The sequence below is a fragment of the Trachypithecus francoisi genome, unplaced genomic scaffold (assembly GCF_009764315.1).
Source record: "Trachypithecus francoisi isolate TF-2019V2 unplaced genomic scaffold, Tfra_2.0 Lachesis_group10, whole genome shotgun sequence".
NCBI classification, from domain to species: Eukaryota; Metazoa; Chordata; class Mammalia; order Primates; family Cercopithecidae; genus Trachypithecus; species Trachypithecus francoisi.
Window position 1 is genome coordinate 55,547,107 of NW_022681455.1, and position 21,105 is coordinate 55,568,211.

General features: G+C 34.0%; 1 protein-coding gene across 1 annotated transcript in view; it reads right to left on the minus strand.

Annotated features, from left to right (window-relative positions):
- Positions 1-21,105, minus strand: part of HMGCLL1 (3-hydroxymethyl-3-methylglutaryl-CoA lyase like 1) — a 150,174-nt gene that overhangs the window by 74,268 nt on the left and 54,801 nt on the right. The window contains exons 4-5 of the mRNA XM_033217496.1: positions 6,185-6,280; positions 3,707-3,855 (exon numbers count right to left, since the gene is read on the minus strand). Of these exons, the coding sequence (XP_033073387.1) occupies positions 3,707-3,855; positions 6,185-6,280 (245 nt within the window). The remainder of the gene's footprint in view (positions 1-3,706; positions 3,856-6,184; positions 6,281-21,105) is intronic.

A 21,105-nucleotide genomic window follows, 5' to 3' on the forward strand; every position in this document is an offset into this window, starting at 1 on the left:
TCAATAGTAAGAAAAATAGTAGCTGAAGAGATGGATAAAATGAAAACCCTAGATTAATTACAGTTCTAGGAAAATCTGACTCCTTACCTCCTCCTAAATACTAAGCTCATTTTATTAATAAATTATGACTAAAATATGACATTATCACACCTGACAATTGTCTTTGTTTTTCTGTATCTAAAAGTAATCAATGCTTGTCTGTATTAGTTGAAAAAAAATTCAACCCGTTACAATTCACTTTAAAATTTTATAATTGTTAAAAAAAGATGAATTAATAATTTTGTGTGGCTCCTATGAAAATTGTTAAATATACTCTTCTTTGAACTTTCAGTATAAACTTTCAGAAGGTTAATCACAAATCAAATGATTCCAGGCCACTTTATATGAGAAGTATAAGATGTGATTATGTAAAGAAACTTTCATGGCTTATGCTTTAATATACAAACCTGCTGACCTTGTAATTTTATACTTTCTATTTATAATCATTTTAACCATTAAATTAATAATGGCAACTTACTGAGAATTTTCTTTTTAAATTAACACTCTCATAAAGAGTGAGCATGTGATTAAGGTCATTTCAGTAAAGAGAAGCTGATAATCACTTTAGACAAAAAATAATAAATTCCGAACATCTTATATATTAAAGCACTACTTCCTATCTTGAAGAATTTCAATTTTAAAAGGATCTTAGCAAGCCAATAGATATTTCTTTCAATAAATATGATTGATAAAAGGAAAATAATCACATTTGTCATAGGCTTTCATTTTTCTTTGCCTTCTTAAGCTTTTAAAATTTAGACAGTTATGAGAAAAATTATCTAGATTTTTTAAAAAGTCACATGGACTGCACGTTAAATAATAAAATCCAAACGGCAGATATTTCATTTTGCATTCACATATAATGTATATGTGCCAGTAGTTAGCTGACTCTGCATTTTATGTCACTGGTTTGGCATGGTGTCTTTTCACAATGTGCCCCAGATGTTAATGTACAGTTCTCAGCATGTGTTAAAAATGTGTACATATGCATGTGTTGTGTGTGTGTGTGTTTCAGTGCGTGTGTGGCGGAATTTAACAATAGCCTTCATAACTGTAATAAAAGCTACTATTTGGACTATGTGAAAGTTTACTATTTTATAAAAATTGAAATAGTTTTAGTGAGCTTTTATAAAATGTGTTCTGCTTTATGGCCTTTAAAGCTGACAACTGATGACGTAAATTTTCTGGATGATTATCAAGTATATGTTGATGCAGCTGTTGCCATGCAAGACATGCTGAAGCATCTACTGCAGTTTCAACTAGTTGAGCATGGCTCCTTTCCTTAAATAGGTACTAATGGCTTATGACTTACAATGGTGAATACCTAAAATCGAGATTGCCAGTAAAAATAAAATCTTATTTCAACTTTGTATAAATTGTGGGGAGGAAGAAGATATTTTCAACTACACAAATAGCTACTGAACTCAAATATGGAAAGGCATATTTCTGAAAATGATAGTGTTTCAGAAAATTCAGGAATTGTACTCCAAAGGAACAAAATCCACATTGGAAAACATACATGTATCTATAGTATAATTCTACACTAAAGTCTCTACTGTACTCTACTCATTTGGTTTGACCGTGGGTCACTTCTTGTTTATCAAAGCCTGGAAAGCTTTTTAAGCCACAGCACGATTAGAAGTTGTCATTTTTCTGATGAGGCAATATTATTTGTCAAACAATGAGTTTTAAGAGGGTTTAAGATTTTTATTAGCCCAATTATATTAACTATTCCATTTTACAAGAGACAAAAAGTTACTTCCTACAACTTATATTTGCATCCATCTTTCAACACTAAAAAAACCGTTCCTATTTTTGAAGAGCAAGCCACATAAGCACTTTACTTCTTAGAGTCTCATGCTTTTTAACTGTCCAGTGAGAATTGCTTTATTCTAAAGTTTGTACTCCACACTTTAAACACATATTAAACTAGAATAGGGTCTTCATCTTTCTCTTTATTTAAAAAAAAAAATTGAGACAACTTATTTATATTTGAATTGAGAAACCGGTAGCATATCTATCCTTTTTGATTGTGGTTGTGTAACTTTTGCCTGAAAAATAGATATCCTTTATTTTATGTCTTTGGAAATACGTTATCTTGGATTTTAATTTTTTCTCATATAGTCCTTACATGATATGTATTTATCTTAATTACAAAAGTAATTTCAAATTTTAGAAAGTCATGTAGACTTACTATGGAGGACAGGAAAAATAAATTATAAATAGAAAACAAATCAACAAAATATTTTACTAGGTATAGTCTAACTCTAATTGTTTCCCCAAAACACCTTAGTTGAAATTCCAATCATTTCAATAATACTCTCAGCCAAAATTGACTCATTTGTCTTTCTCATTAACTGATGAATCTTTCCTGCTACTATGAACTTTGCTCACCTCAACTAAGGGAAGTACAGCCTGCACCCAAATCCATCCCCAGCTTTCAACCTTCTATTACCAATCTCTATACATGTTAACTTGTTAAGATGTGTGTTCATCAAATCTCCATATGTATGAAATTAATAGAAAAAAATAGCTAATGTCTTAGAAACATTCTTCCTTAAGTAACAAACACACACAAAAATGCATTATAGGTTTCACAGCACATAGGCCTGGTTATAATACTTGAGGCAACTATTGGTCCTGGAAGTAGTCAAGCACCAAGGCAGATTTTTCCCTCTCTCCTCCCTCCCTCTATATCTTTCATCACGCTAGGAGCCTCCTTTTTCCATTTCCACTTTCTACTACTCTGTCCTGTCACTGATTTGCATGTGGCTCCATCCTAGGAACCCCAAAATAGTGAACTCAGTGACAAAAATCACATAATTTTTCAATACAAGTAACCATCTTTGGTATTCCATTTCTGAACTCCTGAGACAGAAAATTAGGTTTGTGGAAATTAGATTTGGGTCAGTTTTTCTTTTCCATGTCCTGTAATCAACAGCTCTTAGAATGAACAGCTGATAAGTTTCTACAAGAAAAAGGCAAGGCGAGGAGAAAAGGATTGATATGTCTGATACCCCTAAATTTACAGAAATCATATATAATAGAAAATAGTAGAGAACTGAAAGTTTATATTTATCTTCTATAAGCAATTTATCAAGTATTTTTAAACGGTGTTCTGCAAGATGCTATAGAGGTGCTTTGGGATCACCCAGAGGAAGTACAGAAGTCAGCCACTGAGGGGGAGAAAGAATGGGTAAAATGATTTCCTAGAGCAGCTCAGTTTTATGTCTGCTGTATTCTATTGAAGTTCTACATAAAATACTCTTTGAAGAAAAAGTCATGTTTTTTAAAAATTTTGAAAACCACATTACGTGATTCTTTTCCAAAATATGTTGTGAGTTTATACCAACTTATCAGCTCATGTAGGCTGAGATGAGAGGGCTGCATTTGGGTGACAGAGTGTTAATAAAATAGTTAATAATGCCAGATTTGCATGCTAGTTCCTCTGATTTCTATTGCATTACACATTCCACAAGCTAGATACTCACTAATAATCATCAATGATGTTAATGAGATGTAACTATATAGTGATTGCCCTGATTAAAGTAGAAATACGATATTCTATGTATATTTTTATAAATGATATAAGAATCTCTAGATAATTTATGAGTAAGCTTTAACAATAAATATCAACAAAACAGAATTTGTGGGATTTCATAAGTACCCTCGTGCTGGAATATTCATGTGTCTTGCAGACTTAACAACCTCCTCAAACTTTCCCATACTTTCTTCAATGGAACAGTTAATATTCTTCTTGCTAAAGGATTCAGATGCAGCTCCAAAAACTGCTATCTCAGTAGCTCCCGCAGCAACCTGAAAAACATAATTTAAAGCCAAAACTAATAATTTCAAAAATGTGAATGGTAGTGGTAGAAGAAAGATTAACTACTTTATGAAGGCATACATGTATTCTTCAATATTTGCCTTAGAATTTAAAATTGGATTCTTCTCATCTTGCCACATATACTCTTTCAAAATGTAAAAATATTTTATAGTAACAGAATAATCCACAAACTGCAATATTCATAAGTCTATGAGGCACAAAAACACAATGAGGATGTTCTTTTTAATTATGCCTTTTATAAATTATGTATTATCTTCAGAAATACTGTAACCCCAATTATGGAAAATACTAGCACCCCAATAAAACCCTTATCTTCCATGAAAAAATATTTTCAAACCAATTATTAAAATGGAAGATATTAAATACTTTGTTTTTCTTCTCTTCCTACAATCCAACAGAAAAATATTTTTCCAACTCATCATTTAGATTTTGCCCCCAGTTTTTCTTTGATCTCCTAATCTAGCTTTTATTTTTTTGTATCCTGATTTCTACAGCCATACTCTTGTCTACCTAATGCTTTGATCCTTTTGCCAGTCTTTAAATCCAAAATATTAATCTAATCAATTTCCTTTTTGTACTTTTTGTCAATTTTATTCCTTCCTCCAGGCTCTCCAATGACTTGTTTTTCAAATGTCAAGCCTCTTAGTCATTTAGCTACATGTTTAAGATCTTCCGTGAATGTATTTCTAGCACTTTGCCTACGTTCTCCCCTCTTGCTAATCCCCTGTTAACACATGGTGGGAGGCTGGGCGCGGTGACTGATGCCTGTAATCCCAGCACTTTGGGAGGCCTAGGCAGGCAGATCACAAGGTCAAGAGATCAAGACCATCCTGGCCAACATGGTGAAACCCCGTCTCTACTAAATATACAAAAATTAGCTGGGTATGGTGGTATACATCTGTAGTCCCAACTACTTGGGAGGCTGAGGCAGGAGAATCGCTTGAACCTGGGAGGTGGAGGTTGCAGTGAGCCAAGATCACACCACTGCACTCCAACCTGGTGACAGAGCCAAACTCCATCTCTAAAATAAAATAAAATAAAATAAAATAAAATAAAATAAAATAAAATAAATACATGGGGAGAGAAAAACCTAAAAGCTATCTTTTCATCTTTCCTCAAACATTTAAAAAATATTGGCTTCTATGCCTCTATCCAAAATAAATTTTCAGTTTCTAAAATAAAAACCCTGTTAGTGAACATCTACTATTTGTCTGTTTTGTTTTTAGTACTATGGATGTGCTTTTTGTCATCTACAAACAACTGTGTAAACTAAGTGTTGTTATGCCCATTTTACAGATGAAACAGCTGTAGCACAAAAAAGGTAAATACTTGGCATGATATCACACAGGGAGTAAAAGTTCTAGAGTCACATTTTGAGCACAGAATTGCTTGACTCCCAAGTCAAGATTAGTTCCACTCCAGTGCTTGCTCTTCTGAGTTAACATGAGAGTGTCCTTTCAGTACCTTCTTCAAGGTAAGATACGTTCTTTACTTTGTTACGATTAGTAGATGACACCAATATTTACAATTTTGTAAATGACTTTTTAAACAATGCAATAAAAATTAAATCAAACCCAAGGGAAAAATAAATGGTTCTAACAAAATACAGTATATGATTAATACCCCACAACCTCAACTTTACATAATACAGTTTCACATAATGAATATTTTTCATTAATATTCATTAATAACAGAAATAGCTGCTGTAAAACCTATGCAATAAGCCCATATAAGGATAACACCTTAAAATTGAAGAGGATTGTCTCATATATATAATTATTAAAGCTTTATTTAAATTATATAAATTTTTAAATCACAGAGGATCAAAAGAAACAAACCAGAAGATAAATAGGGAAAGTAACTAGAGCCAGATAAAATGACAATTAGTTTTCACCCAGAGAGAAAAAATAAGACACAAAACGCTGATCAACAAAGGTTGACAAAAATAATTATGAAATTCAACAGTAATAATAACTATACAAATTACATTGAAAAATGCTTAGTGTTCTATATTACTTAAGAAGAAGCACAAAATACACTTCTAAAAAATTTCACAAAAATGCAGAATTTTACTTTTGTGTTTTGACTTTTGAACAGTGAAGCTGGAAGAGCCAGGTATATAGACCACTTTAGTCCCTAACAATGCTGTGAGGACATGGAGCTCTATGTCTTCATGTTAGTACATTAGCATAGTATTTATATTACAGGTGAGTTACACATGACACAATTTTAACTTTATAAATATCTTTAAAACAATAAGAGGCATATCAATTTTAGAAATATAAGTAGCGCACTTACAGCACGGTGAAAACCCTGAAGATTAGGAGTAAGGACAGGATAGCGAACTCCTGGATATTGACGAATGCCTTTCATTACTTCAGTGTGATCAGCCATCTTAAATACATAATAGTTACATGTAAATGTGTAACTTTGAATATGTTACTAAGAATCATTTTAGTTTCAGGTAGGTTATATTTACATAGGCAGAGTCTTTAAATTAATATCTGAAATAAAAAAATTATGCCAGTGAATGTAAAGGAAATTAGTTCTCAGTCTCATAGATGTATAATAAGTAGAGATGAGTTTAACTGTTTTACAGAATGGGATCTGGCAAAATGAGTTATTACGGATAGGAATTCAGAACTTTACTATTTTCACTTGACCAATTTTTATTCCCTTCCTTTCATTTCATGGTCCAAGGCTGAAATATTTCTGAGATTGGGGTGAGTTGGAAAGTCAATATGCTATTCATTTACCATCCATATGAAAACTTTATGTCCAAATAATTTTCAGTGTATGAAATTTTACAATGGTTAGTAAAATGTAAATTACACATATTCTTTAGAACAGTTTAACAAGGCTGAGATCCCAGAAAGTTATTTGGTGAGCATTGGTGTTTTAGTTAGTAATAGTTATAAAGCTTTATGTAGCACTATCATAGTATTACCACATGTTCTCATATGTGAACAAATTAATACAGTAGAGTTTTCACCTGAAAATTTTAACCTACCCTGTCAACACTTTGTTTTCTGTATCTCTAAAAAGCTCCTTTGAATTAAAATATCAAATTTACCAGTTTGCCACAAAGTCTAAGAATTAGCTTCTTAAAACAACAACTATTAATCAGATCCCATAATCATCATACAGAGAAATTACCGTTGACATAACCATGAACCTTGCATATTTAAAAATAATAAATTATGGCATGAACAATAAATATTAAGAATAACATATAAGCAGTGGAAAGTATACAAAATGAATATGGAAAAAGCTGTGAAAACATACCAAACCAAAATTGGAATCCTCAACATAGAAATGCAGAAAAAGCCTTTTGGGTTTTCTTTATATAACTTGGCTTGCTATTATCAGAATGCATTATTTTTAAATTAAAAAAATTAAAAGCAAATAAATCCAAACAAAAAAATGCTTTTAAAATATAGCTAAACACATTTAACAAATATTATAATTTTAAATATAACAATACATGTTACGATATTTACCCTTATTGATACATTCATCTTGTCAACTCTCAAATGCCAGCAGAGTTAAATTTAATGCTTTCAATTAGTATAATCTGGATTACTTAAATGAGTTTTTAAAAACATATAAATTTGAAATTGAATAAGATACAAAAAAGTACCTTCCTTTGACTGACATCATGCCTTATTACATTTAAGCTTTCATGTTTCATTCATAAACACATTTATTTGTGTTTACCAGGTGATCCTTTCTCACTTATTTCTATAATATTGTATCCACTATCCCCTGCCTCACCCATTCCCATCTTTTCCAAACACTATCTACCACATTCACTTATAATGCATAAAAGTGATATCTCTCATTTCATTCTAAATCTATCTGACTTTAATCTAGCTGTTTATTGAGCCCCTACTATGTCCAAAGCTCTGTGCTAGGTCCTGTGGAAAATAAAAATACAGACCTTACTTTCCTATGGGAAAATGAGGTTTTTGTGCTGAAGTAATTAGTAGTATAGTTAGGGAGACAAAACAGATACACATGGAATGTTAACAATTCAAAGAAATATACTGGTTGTAAATGAGATCACAGATTTTAGAGTTCAGAATGAATAAAGGTTGGTATGGTCTATAATAGTCTGGGAGAGTTTGAAAGAGCATATGCGATACAAACTACAGTCCTTGACTGTGGCATTGTTCCAACAAAAAATGGTCACGCCAATATTTCTGGTCCTATATGTTCTTCCAGGATCTCACTACTTTTCACAAAGAGGTAGACATTATTTACTCTTTTCCTTGAAGCTGGGTAGGCTGTGATTCCTCCAACTCTTAGAGTGTAGTGGAAATCATACTATATGACTTCTGAAGCCAGGTTATAAAAAAGGATACAGCTTCCATATGGCTTTCTCTTTTGGGGAAAGCCACTGTGGGGAAATCAGCCAACATCCTGTAAGAAAGCCCAAATTAGCCTACGCAAAGAGGCCACATAAGGAGACCCTCATGCAGAACCCATGTGAAGAGGAACTGAGGCCCCCAGCCAATAGTCAATGTAACCCCTGAGTTTGTGATTGAAGTAGCCTCCAGATGACTTCTGCCTCCAGCATTTGAGTCATCCAGCTGAGGCCCTAGACACTGAAGACCAGAGAAAACCTGTCCCCCATGTCCTCTTCAAATCCTGGCCCACAGAATTAGTAAGCATAATAAATGTTTACTTACACCACTAACTTCTCAGGTAATTCATTTTACAGCTATAAAAGCTGGAACACTGAAAAATCAATAGGGTTGAAAAAGAAAGATGGACAGTTGCATAAGTGGTAACATATTATTTGGCTGGAGAAGATTATTAGTGAACAATGGGGATGAGCTTATAAATGAAGAAGAAACCACACACTTTGATGTGTCTTTGAGGTAGGTTCATGTTAGTACAAAGATCCTGATTTATCCTGAAGGCAATAGAAAGCCATGGAGAATGGGTGTTGAGAAAGGAGAAGACTGGACTAAAGGGTACATAATGAAATGAAGGCAGAAATAAATATGTTCTTGGAAACCAATGAGAACAAAGATACAACATACCAGAATCTCTGGGACACATTTAAAGCAATGTGTAGGGGGAAATTTATAGCACTAAATGCCCACAAGAGAAAGCAGGAAAGATTTAAAATTGACACCCTAACATCACAATTAAAAGAACTAGAGAAGCAAGAGCAAACACATTCAAAACTAGCAGAAGGCAAGAAATAACTAAGATCAGAGCAGAACTGAAGGGGATAGAGACAAAAAAATCCATCAAAAAATCAAAGAATCCAGGAGCTGGTTTTTTGAAAAGATCAACAAAATTGATAGACTGCTAGTAAGACTAATAAAGAAGAAAAGAGAGAAGAAACAAATGAAAAAAAAAGCAGTAAAAAATAATAAAGGGGATATCATCACCTATCCCACCGAAATATAAACTACCATCAGAGAATACTATAAACATCTCTACGCAAATAAACTAGAAAATCTAGAAGAAATGGATAAATTTCTGGACACATATACCCTTGCAAGATAAAACCAGGAAGAAGTTGAATCCCTGAATAGACCAATAACAGGCTCTGAAATTGAGGCAATAATTAATAGCCTACCAACCAAAAAAAGTCCAGGACTACATGGATTCACAGCAGAATTCTATTAGAGGTACAAGGTGGAGTTGGTACCATTCCTTCTGAAACTATTCCAATCAATAGAAAAAGAGGGAATCTTCCCTAACTGATTTTATGAGGTCAGCATCATCCTGATACCAAAGCCTGGCAGAGCCACAACAAAAAAAAAGAGAATTTTAGACCAATATCCCTGATGAACATCAATGCAAAAATCCTCAATAAAATACTGGCAAACCGAATCCAGCAGCACATCAAAAAGCTTATCCACCATGATCAAGTGGGCTTCATCCCTGGGAGGCAAGGCTGGTTCAACAAACGCAGATCAATAAGTGTAATCCAGCATATAAATAGAACCAAAGACAAAAACTACATGATTATCTCCATAGATGCAGAAAAGGCCTTTGACTAAATTCAACAGCCCTTCATGCTAAAAACTCAATAAATTAGTTATTGATGGGACATATCTCAAAATAATAAGAGCTATTTACGACAAACGCACAGCCAATATCACACTGAATGGACAAAAACTGGAAACATTCCCTTTGAAAACTGGCACGAGACACGGATGCCCTCTCTCACCACTCCTATTCAACATAGTGCTGGAAGTTCTGGCCGGGGAAATCAGGCAGGAGAAAGAAATAAAGGGTATTCAATTAGGAAAAGAGGAAGTCAAATTGTCCCTGTTTGCAGATGACATGATTGTATATTTAGAAAACCCCATCATCTTATTGCAAAATCTCCTTATGCTGATAAGCAACTTCAGTAAAGTCTCAGGATACAAAATTCATGTGCAAAAATCACAAGCATTCTTATACACCAATAACAGACAAACAGAGAGCCAAATCATGAGTGAACTCCCATTCACAATTGCTTCAAAGGGAATAAAATACCTAGGAATCCAACTTACAAGGGATGTAAAGGACCTCTTAAAGGAGAACTACAAACTACTGCTCAACAAAATAAAAGAGGACACAAACCAATCAAAGAACATTCCATACTCATGGATAGGAAAAATCAATATCATGAAAATGGCCATACTGCCCAAGTTAATTTATAGATTCAATGCCATCCCCATCAAGCTACCAATGGCTTTCTTCACAGAATTGGAAAAAATTAAAGTTCATATGGAACCAAAAAAGAGCCTGCATTGCCAAGACAATCCTAAGCCAAAAGAACAAAAGCTGGAGGCATCACACTACCTGACTTCAAATTATACTACAAGGCTACAGTAAGCAAAACAGCATGGTACTGGTACCAAAACAGAGATACAGACCAAAGGAACAGAACAGAGCCCTCAGAAAGAATACGACACATTTACAACCATCTGATCTTTGACAAACCTGACAAAAACAAGAAACGGGGAAAGGATTCCCTATTTAATAAATGGTACTGGGAAAACTGGCTAGCCATATGTAGAAAGCTGAAACTGGATCCCTTCCTTACACTTTATACAAAAATTAATTCAAGATGGATTAAAGACTTAAATGTCAGACCTAAAACCATGAAAACCCTAGAAGAAAACCTAGGTAATACCATTCACGACATAGGCATGGACAAGGACTTCATGTCTGAAACACCAAAAGCAATGGCAACAAAAGCCAAAATTGACAAATGAGATCTAATTAAACTGAAGAGCTTCTGCACAGCAAAAGAAACTACCATCGGAGTGAACAGACAACCTACAGAATGGGAGAAAATATTTGCAATCTACTCATCTGACAAAGGGCTAATATCCAGAATCTACAAAGAACTCAAACAAATTTACAAGAAAAAAAAATGACTCCATCAAAAAGTGGGTGAAAGATATGAACAGACACTTCTCAAAAGACATTTATGCAGCCAACAGACACATGAAGAAATGCTCATCATCACTGGCCATCAGAGAAATGCAAATCAAAACCACAATGAGATACCATCTCACACCAGTTAGAATGGCAATCATTAAAAAGTCAGGAAAAAACAGGTGCTGGAGAGGATGTGGAGAAAGAGGAACACTTTTACACTGTTGGTGGGAGTGTAAACTAGTTCAACCATTGTGGAAGACAGTGTGGCGATTCCTCAAGGATCTAGAACTACAAATACCATTTGACCCAGCTATCCTTTTACTGGGTATATACCCAAAGAATTATAAATCACGCTGCTATAAAGACACATGCACACGTATGTTTATTGTGGCACTATCCACAATAGCAAAGAGTTGGAACCAACCCAAATGTCCATCAGTGATAGACTGGATTAAGAAAATGTGGCACATATACACTATGGAATACTTCACCGCCATAAAAAGGATGAGTTCATGTCCTTTGTAGCGACATGGATGAAGCTGGAAACCATCATTCTCAGCAAACTACCTCAAGAACAAAAATCAAACACTGCATGTTCTCACTCATAGGTGGGAACTGAACAATGAGAACCCTTGGACACAGGAAGGGGAACATCACACACTGGGGCCTGTCGTGAGGAGGGGGAGGGGGGAGAGGGATAGCATTAGGAGATATACCTAATGTAAATGACCAGTTAATGGGTTCAGCACACCAACATAGCACATGTATACATATGTAATAAACTTGCACATGGTGCACATGTACCCTAGAACTTAAAGTATAAAAAAAATTGTAGTATTATAGAACAATTAATTTGGGGGAGGTGCACAGGATAGTCTAGATAGAAGATAGGCCAACTCTCAGGTAATTGTGAGAATCCAGCTTGTGACAAGTTCTGCGGTAGAAAAAAATGGTACTGGGAATAGAACTAAAGAAAAATGAAGAGGACACAGTGGCTAACAACACAGGAGCACTTTACTCAAAATTGTATTTCTCACCATTTTATAGCCTTCCTTTGTAAATAGTTTGTACATATTTAAACAGAGTTCTTGATTGCATATCCATGAATTTAGCTTTTGTGCTTGATGCTGTTTAGAGTGTGAGCGCTCTCTGTTTCTGTTTTTCTAACATGCATACACAAACGTGCATGCACACACACATTACAAAAAGAAAATAAGCAAACTTATTCCTAATAATAAGCAGAAAGAAAAGCAAAGTTTTAGGAAATTGTAATAAAATGTAAAACAACTAAAGAATAATGTTAATCAAATTATTAATGCTTAAGCCTAAGTAAGCATAGTATGTATAAATATTTATTAGAGACATGTGTATTTTCATGATAACAAAAGTTAATAAAGAGCATGTTCCTAACCAAATACAGATTTGGACGGAGATTGGAAGTATATCATAAAGTACAATAATGGGCAAATAAACAAATTTTAATCTACAATAAATATAGGTAATGTTGGTCTATATTTAATTCATCCGGCACGTAATTTAACAAAAATCTTGAGACAGTGTGAAGAAGCTTATATAATGAAGCAAACAATAATTTTTTTAATAGATGTTTCAATCCATAGATCAAGAAAACCAAATACTGCATGTTCTAACTCATAAGTGGGAGCTAAACAATGAGAACACATGGACACAGGGAAGGGAACATCACACACTGGGGCCTGTCGGGGGGTGGAGGTTGGGGGGAAGGATAGCATTAAGAGAAATACCTAATGTGGGTGACTGGTTGATGGGTGCAGCAAACCACCATGGCACATGTATACCTATGCAACAAACCTGCACATTCTGCCAGGTTTGTTACATAGGTATACATTTAAGTTCTGGAACTTTTAAGTTCCCAGAACTTAAAGTATAATAAATAAATAAATAAATAAAAGAAATAAAAAAAGGAAAATGAACAGAGATGATAATGAAATTCCCAGATCATGAAAACTAAATTTTGATAATCACTGAAGGTATCTTAATAAAATTATGATAAATACAGAAAGTAGAATCTAAAAAAACACTACTTTTACGTTTAAAAAATTGCTCACAATATAATGAGGCCATTCAAGAAAATAATAGTACTCTGTCTTAATTTAGTCAGTAAAGGCAAGTAAGTAAAGAGTTTTAGGATAATCCTGATAGAATATCATTTTATTACAATGAATAAAAAAGGGCAGGTTCCAATTAAACGTACAAAGTCCTTGCTTTAATTTTTTTTTCTCTTGGGGAGTTTATGTTATATTTCAATCTTAATGTTGTTTTAATGTCTAAAGTTTAACTATAATTTAAACAATGAAACTAACAATTCATTTACATTACTGTTTTGACATTTCAAAAAAACCCTTCTACATCTGGTTTTATTTAACAAATGTTTTTCAGATTTTGCAGTGATTTTTCAAATTTAAAGTGATAAAAATCCTCATGATTTGGTTAGTAACAAGTTTTGCCATCATCAGCACACAGTCTGGAAATGGCAATATCTATATATCTCTAGCCAAAAAAAAAATAGGCCTACCATGGTTAAGAATTGTTTTAAGCATGCACATTTTGATATAGATCCAAATCATCACAATGTTTGTGTAACACTTTGCAAGAGTTTTCAAGATATGCAAAGTATCACGAGGATTATAACCTAACAAGCTTAGAGATTTTATTTGCTACTAACTCTATCATGATGTAATTAAACTAGGATAGTTCATGCTATACACATTTAGACATGCTACCATGTTGTAATTACCTGAATACTATAATGCGTTCTAAATATTTAGGCTTTCAATATGTTCTCCAGACAATGGCCATGGCTGAAATACAGTTTAAGTGTTGTTAGTGTCCTCAGCTCACTCAAATTCCCTGAGATTAGTGGAATTTCAAGATAATACATATGAGAATGCAGTGATAAACAATGAAACAGTTTCTCAAAAACTTCTGAAAGAGAATCATATTGGAAATTTCAACTGTTTTTTGTAAGTAGGCTACAGCAGACCTAGCTTTATTCAGCTTTGCTTTATTGTATTTCACAGGTACTGTGTTTTTTACAAATTGAAGGCTTGTGGGAGCTCTGAGTTGATCAAGTTCTATTGGCATTATTTTTCTAACAGAATGTGCTCACTTGGTATCTCTATGTCACATTTTGGTAAGTCTCACAATATTTAAAACTTTTTCATCATTATTATATCTGTTATGGTGATCTGTGATCACTGATCTTTGATGTTACTATTGTCCTTATTTTGTGGCATCATGAATCACACCCATATAAGATGACAAATTTAATAAGTAAAGGCTGTGTGTGTTCAACTGATCTATCAACTGGGCACTCCTCAGCTCTCTCCCTCTCCTCAGAACTCCCCATTCCTTGAGAAACAACAATATTGAAATTAAGCCTATTAACCTTAAAATGGCCTGTAATGTTCAAGTGAAAGGAAGACGCACATATCTCTCACTTTAAATCAAAAGCTAAAATGATTAAGTGCAGTGAGAAAGGAATATTGAAAGCCCAGATAAGTGAAAAACCAGGCATCTTATGCCAAACAGTTAGAAAAGTTTTAAATGCAAAGAAAAAGTCAGAAGAGAATTAAAAGTGCTATTCCGGTTTACACACAGATAATAAGTGAAACAGCCTTATTGCTGAAATGGAGAAAGTTTGACTGCAGAAGATCAAACCAGTCACAACATTCCACTAAGCCAAAGCCTAATCCAGGGAAAGGCCTGACGCTCTTCAATATTATAAAGGCTGAGACTGGTGAGGAAGCTGCAGAAAAAAAAAGTTTGAAGCAAGCACAGAAGTTTAAAGAAAGAGGCAATCTCCATAATATAAAAGGGCAAAGTGAAGCAGCAATTGCTGTTGAAGTAGCTGCAGCAAGTTATTCAGAAGGTCTAGATAAGATTATTAGTTAAGGTAGCTACACCAAACAACAGATTTTCGATGTAGACAAAACATGGCATCTTCTTCTATTAGAAGATGTTGTTCTGTCATAGCTAGACAGAAGTCAATGGCTAGCTTCAAAGCTTATCAGGATAGGCTCTCTTGTTAAGGATTAATGCAAGTGATGTCTTTAAGCTGAAGCCGATGCTCACTGACCATTCCAAAACTTCTAGGAATCTTAAGAATGATGCTGAATCTACTCTGCCTATGCTCTAGAAATAGAAAGACAAAATCTAGATGACAGCACATTTGTGTATAGCATGATTTACTGAACATTTTAAGTCCACTGTTGAGAACTACTGGTCAGGAAAAAGGATTCTTTCAAAATATTACTGCTCATTGGCAATGCACCTAGTCACCCAAGAGCTCTGATAGAGAGGTACAAGTTTTATGTTGCTTTCATGTCCTACACAACATCCATTTTGCTGCCCATGGATTAAGGAGGATATTTACTTTCATGACTTCGTATTTAAGAAATACATTTTGTAAGACTAGAGCTACCATAGACAGTGATTCCTCTAATGGATGTGGGCAAAGTAGATAGAAAACCTTCTGTTAAAACTCACCATTGTACATGCCATTAAGAACATTTATGATTCATGAGAGGAGGTTAAAACACCAACATTAACAGGAGTTTGGAAGTTTATTCCGAACTTTATGGATGACTTTGAGGGGGTCAAGACTTCAGTAGAGGATATAATTGCAGATGTGGTGGAAATAGCAAGAGAACTAGAATTAGAAGTACAACCTAAAAATGTAACTGAACAGCTGCAATATCATGATCAAACCTGAACAAATGAGGAGCTGCTTCTAAGGGATAAGCAAAGAAAATGGTTTCGTGAGATAAAATCTACTCCTGGTGACGATGCTGTGAACCTAAAGGGTTTAAATATTACATAAACAGTTGTGAAATAAGCACCAGGATTTAAGAGGACTGACTAATTTTGAAAGAAGTTCTATACAGAGTAAAATACTATCAAACAGCATCATGTGCTAGAGATAAATTTTTCATGAAAGAAAGAATCGATTGATACAGCAAACTTGTTTTATTTTAAGAAACTGCCACTACCACCCTGATCAGTCAGCAGCCACCAACAGAAAAGCAAGATTCTCCACCAGCAAAAAGATTATGACTTGCTGAAGGCTCAGATGATTGTTAGCAACATTTTAATAATAAAGTATTTTTAATTAAGGTGTGTACATTATTTATTTACATGTAATGCTATTGTACACCTAATAGACTACCACATTTTACAAGCATAACTTTTATATTCATCGAGAAGCTTAAAAATTTGTATGACTAGCTATGTTGCAATATTTGTTTTATTGTAGTGGTCTGGAACTGAACCCACAATCTCTCTAAGGTATGCCTCTAACTTACAATTGGGGGTATACAAAAGTTCACCAATTTTTAAAATATGAGACCTCATAATTGATTTTTCAAATTCATCTCAATATTTGAATACTGCTCCATTTTAATATTTATACAGTTACTACATATCTAATATCACGGCATAGAAAAACGAAGCAGATGCAATCCTTACATGGATAGAATATATAGGCTAGTGAGAGAAGATATATGTGTTTGTATGTGCATGCATGTGTACATATTATATATAAATATATACCAAAATATAAAATAATCAACTATCATGTGATCTGAAATTCTATGCAGCACAGATAAGAAGCATATTTCTTAACAAACCAAGGTATGATTATGACATATTTAAGCCGCACCTTATCTAGGCCAAATGTAAATAACTCAGGGGCCTGTTTTAGAAGAGTAAAATTATTCATAGCATTTGAAACTACTGAAAACTACTTATAGAGCAAAATTATTTATATATACTCATATGTTTCTATGGTAAATTATTACTTTTTAGTGTATTGCAAAAGAAAAACGTTTAATAACCCTAAACTTAAAGCATACAATTTATTAAAATAGCCCAAAAATTATATGGTGAAATGTTTTATAGGAATTAATTTTTAACATTTTTCCAAGTATACAATTCTTTCATTTTCAAGTACCACAAAATTAAAGATAAAAATACCTATCACCCTTTACTTCTCTTCAAAATGACAGAGAAAATAGAACTTTCACTGAGTAAATTTTACTCAGTTCCAACTGATAACATGCAATATGGGATGTTCAATAAAGTGAAATAAATATTTACTTTAGATGAAATACATAAGGAACTGAGAGTTCCTATTCGATTTTTGACAAGAATTGACTCCTATTCATTTATATTTTAATCAGCGATTAACTCCCCACTGCACCAGCCCTGAACAAATGCAATTACAAAGCTACTCCATGTACAGGTCTCTAAATTCCAGAGCTAAATTTGTAATACACATTTTATATGTAATTCTCTCATACCCATTTACGATACATGTTGCTTCTACGTTTACTATTTTAATGTAATGAGAGATTAGTTCACTACAAGTTTGCAAACTACAGAAGACGAGAATGTTTTGGGTGGTTCCATATTACCATAGAAATTATTCAATGTGCTTTTGTAGCTCTGCTGAAAGTGAGAAAATTTAACTGTGTGATGGGGTGGGAAATATTAAAAGTTTAAGTTAGCACTGTTGTTAAGTGACAGAAGAGTTCAGAGGAGGATCTGAAATTCATGTGAGAAAAAATGCAAAGATACTCTATCTTTACAGTAATGATATCTACAAAATTATATAACTTGACCACCTCTCTTACAACTAGATCTTGTAACCTCAATATAGGACTCTACATTTTGTACCCTTTCCCCTGGCCTGGTCAAGTTGATATGACTGAGTCAAGCATCATCAGTGAGTGAGCCTCAGCCATTGTCTCTGTCTCCACTCCACCTATCTGCTAAAGGGCTCAAATTGTTTCCCTACCTTGCTCTCTAACAAGACAGATTTTATGCTTTTTAATAGCATACTAGGTAAGAAGCTAGTTGAGAAGTCCTAGGAAAACAAGGAAGGTATAGCCAGAAAATCTAAATAATCTAAATAGTCATAGTGTTGGGGAAGGACAGCCTGGGATTTGAAAGGTAGGCTTTACTGGCAAGATGCTTTGACTGCTCTATAGCAGTGAAATGGTGTGAGATGAGAAGAAAAAAGGGGAATTATACAGAGTATTGCTGGGATATATAGAGCTGTTCTCCTGCAATGGTCTTCAAGTAACACATGGCGACTGGAATACCATTTAATTCCTTAGGTTCCTATATTATATTTTTTATGTATAAATCCAGGCCAGACTCTGTCAATTGGAAGAGCTCACAATTGCTGCACTCTTTCAGAATGTTGGTGTAAATATTCTCATACACTGAAAACATATAAAATCCAGTATATCATATAAGATATAGTACACAATTTTACCTCATATGAAAACTCACTGTAGAGTTGAGCAAGAGTGCATATTCCCCATGTTAATGTCCTACACTAACTGGCACCAGAAGTATGTAAATACTTAAGAGAAACAAAATTCGAAATGTATACAGTCAAAGGCTAGTTTGTGCAAAATTCTTCCAAATATTACATACATACTGTTGTAAGGAAATGAATCTGTTTTCATCAATGTGAAATCAAATGGAAATTTTTACCTATCAAAAATATATTCTATATAACAATTATACTGTGCATATGTTTCTATTTTTAATTGCATAAAATTTACAAAAATAGAATATATCAAAATTCCTCCCTGTGAAGTGTACAAAACTGGAGTAATTCTTCTAAAATAAAGACTATATCTGCGTATAGTTACATATAACAAAATATTCGATACATCTTAAGACAACATTACCAATAATGAAATGTTAAACTGAAAGACATTTTTCTAATCTATAAATAAAAAGTTTTATTGACAGTGCTAGAGAAAAGACCGAATTATCCGTCTATATTCTCCATAGAAATCATCACAGTGTCGACCTTAGAAAGAGGTGAACCAAGAATGTATAGTCAAAAAATAAGAGAAAAAGAGTATTACGAAATAACTTCAGATGCTCACTTAAATTTTTAAAATAAAATTTTATTTTTCTTAGTTTTGAGATACTTGTAATATGTGTTAACTTTAAAATTTTTCTTATTTCATAAGTTCTTTTTTCTCATTTAAAATTAATATTTATTTTCCTATATAATGTTATATTTGGCATTTATAGTCTTTTTTTTTTTTAAAGAGGGTCTTCCAAATTGATGTAGTCAGCATCTAAAGTTCCCTACGAGTGGTTGGCCATATGTCTCCTAGTGATTTCCAGATCTCACCCAGAGACAGGTGGCCCTGAACCATCCAGACATATCAATGAGCAAGAGCACAAGCAGTTGCTTCATTTGGTGTAATGGGGCATAGATAGTAGTAAATTACTCTCAAAACTGAATGACCCCAGAGACTAGCTCAAACTTTGCATTTTGCCAGAAACACGATCCTTGAAGACAAAAGAACTTGAGACATATCTAATGATTGTCCCTTGGACAATTTCATATTTCCTGGTTCCGGTATTTGTGATGAGGGACCTAGACAGATGCAACAAGGCTAAACTTTACAGCACTTTCAGAGGCAGTAAAATAACCAAAAAGAGGAATAAACTATAATAGGATGTGTTTTTGAGTAGTGCAATTCATATTAATTACACTACTATTAATAGTAATAGTAATAGTAATTATTATCTGTTATAGAAGCACAAAAAATGATCAAACAGAGTAAGAATTGAGGAACAGTATTTAAAGGCTCCCCCAGCAACTTCCATGACCTCATCATCATTCAAAGACAGCTCTGCCACTGTTAGCATAAGTCTTTCCCTTACTTCAATCCACAGACTTGGTCTCTGCTGGTCCATGCGACACCCACTGGGATATGGAATCAGAAAACTAAAAAAGGATTCTAGAGGTCCATAGAGGCATAATGAAAAAACGGATCATTTAGAGATCCTCTAAATGTTTAGGCTCTAAAACAGAGGTGGGTATAAAATATTTGAAAAGGGGGATTTTTAAAGTCCTATGGTAGGATATGAAATTAGTTCCCTCCAAATATTCCAAATGAAGCATGAGTGAAGATTGCAATGACTTAATTATTTTGACATTTTGAGCATGCCTTCATATATGAAAGGATAGCAAGGGGCTCCAAATTTTATTTTAATTACACCTAACTGAAATAATTAAGGTCCTTTATCTTGTTAGCTAAGCCAGAGTTACTGAGACTCAAAGCTGGAAATCTTTTAGAAAACGCATTTCCACCTAGTGGAACTGACTCAGTATACGGCATTTACTGAAGGATCCAGTGTGCTTAGAGCTGTGCTTCCAAACACTGGCCTGAGGACTGCCTAGGTCAGAATGATCTGGAACCACTTTTTAATGCTTATTTCTATATTCCATACTGGCCCCAGTGAACCAAAAATCTCTGAGACTGTAAACTGGAAATCTGCACATTCAGTAATTTCCTCCAGTGCTTTATATGCATGGTTTAGAAAAGTCTGCAACTCTTCCCTGGGTTAAGGAGTAGAAGTTTTGGAGTAGATTCCTGTGTAACCCACATAGACCCTACAAAACAGATATTTTGCTATGCTTTACAATGAGCATTATTATGGTCCAGAGTACTGTGGTCAGGTCACACTTATCCCAACTTACTGGGCTCTAAGAAATGGATGTCACCTTGGATCTGACATCCACGACCAATATACAACCAAGGAAAGCCTTATATTAAGGTTATCCTTACCCCAGCTGGAACTCTGTTATTGTCTCCTTACTACTGAGATTCCAGAATAATTTTCAGCTAAGGCCTTGAAGGTCTTGAGGACTCCAGACCGCTATTTTTTCTTAACAGCTCACCTCACTCTTATTGAAGTGCTCTCAGCTTGCCTTGGATGATAGCAAAATGTTTGCAGCATTA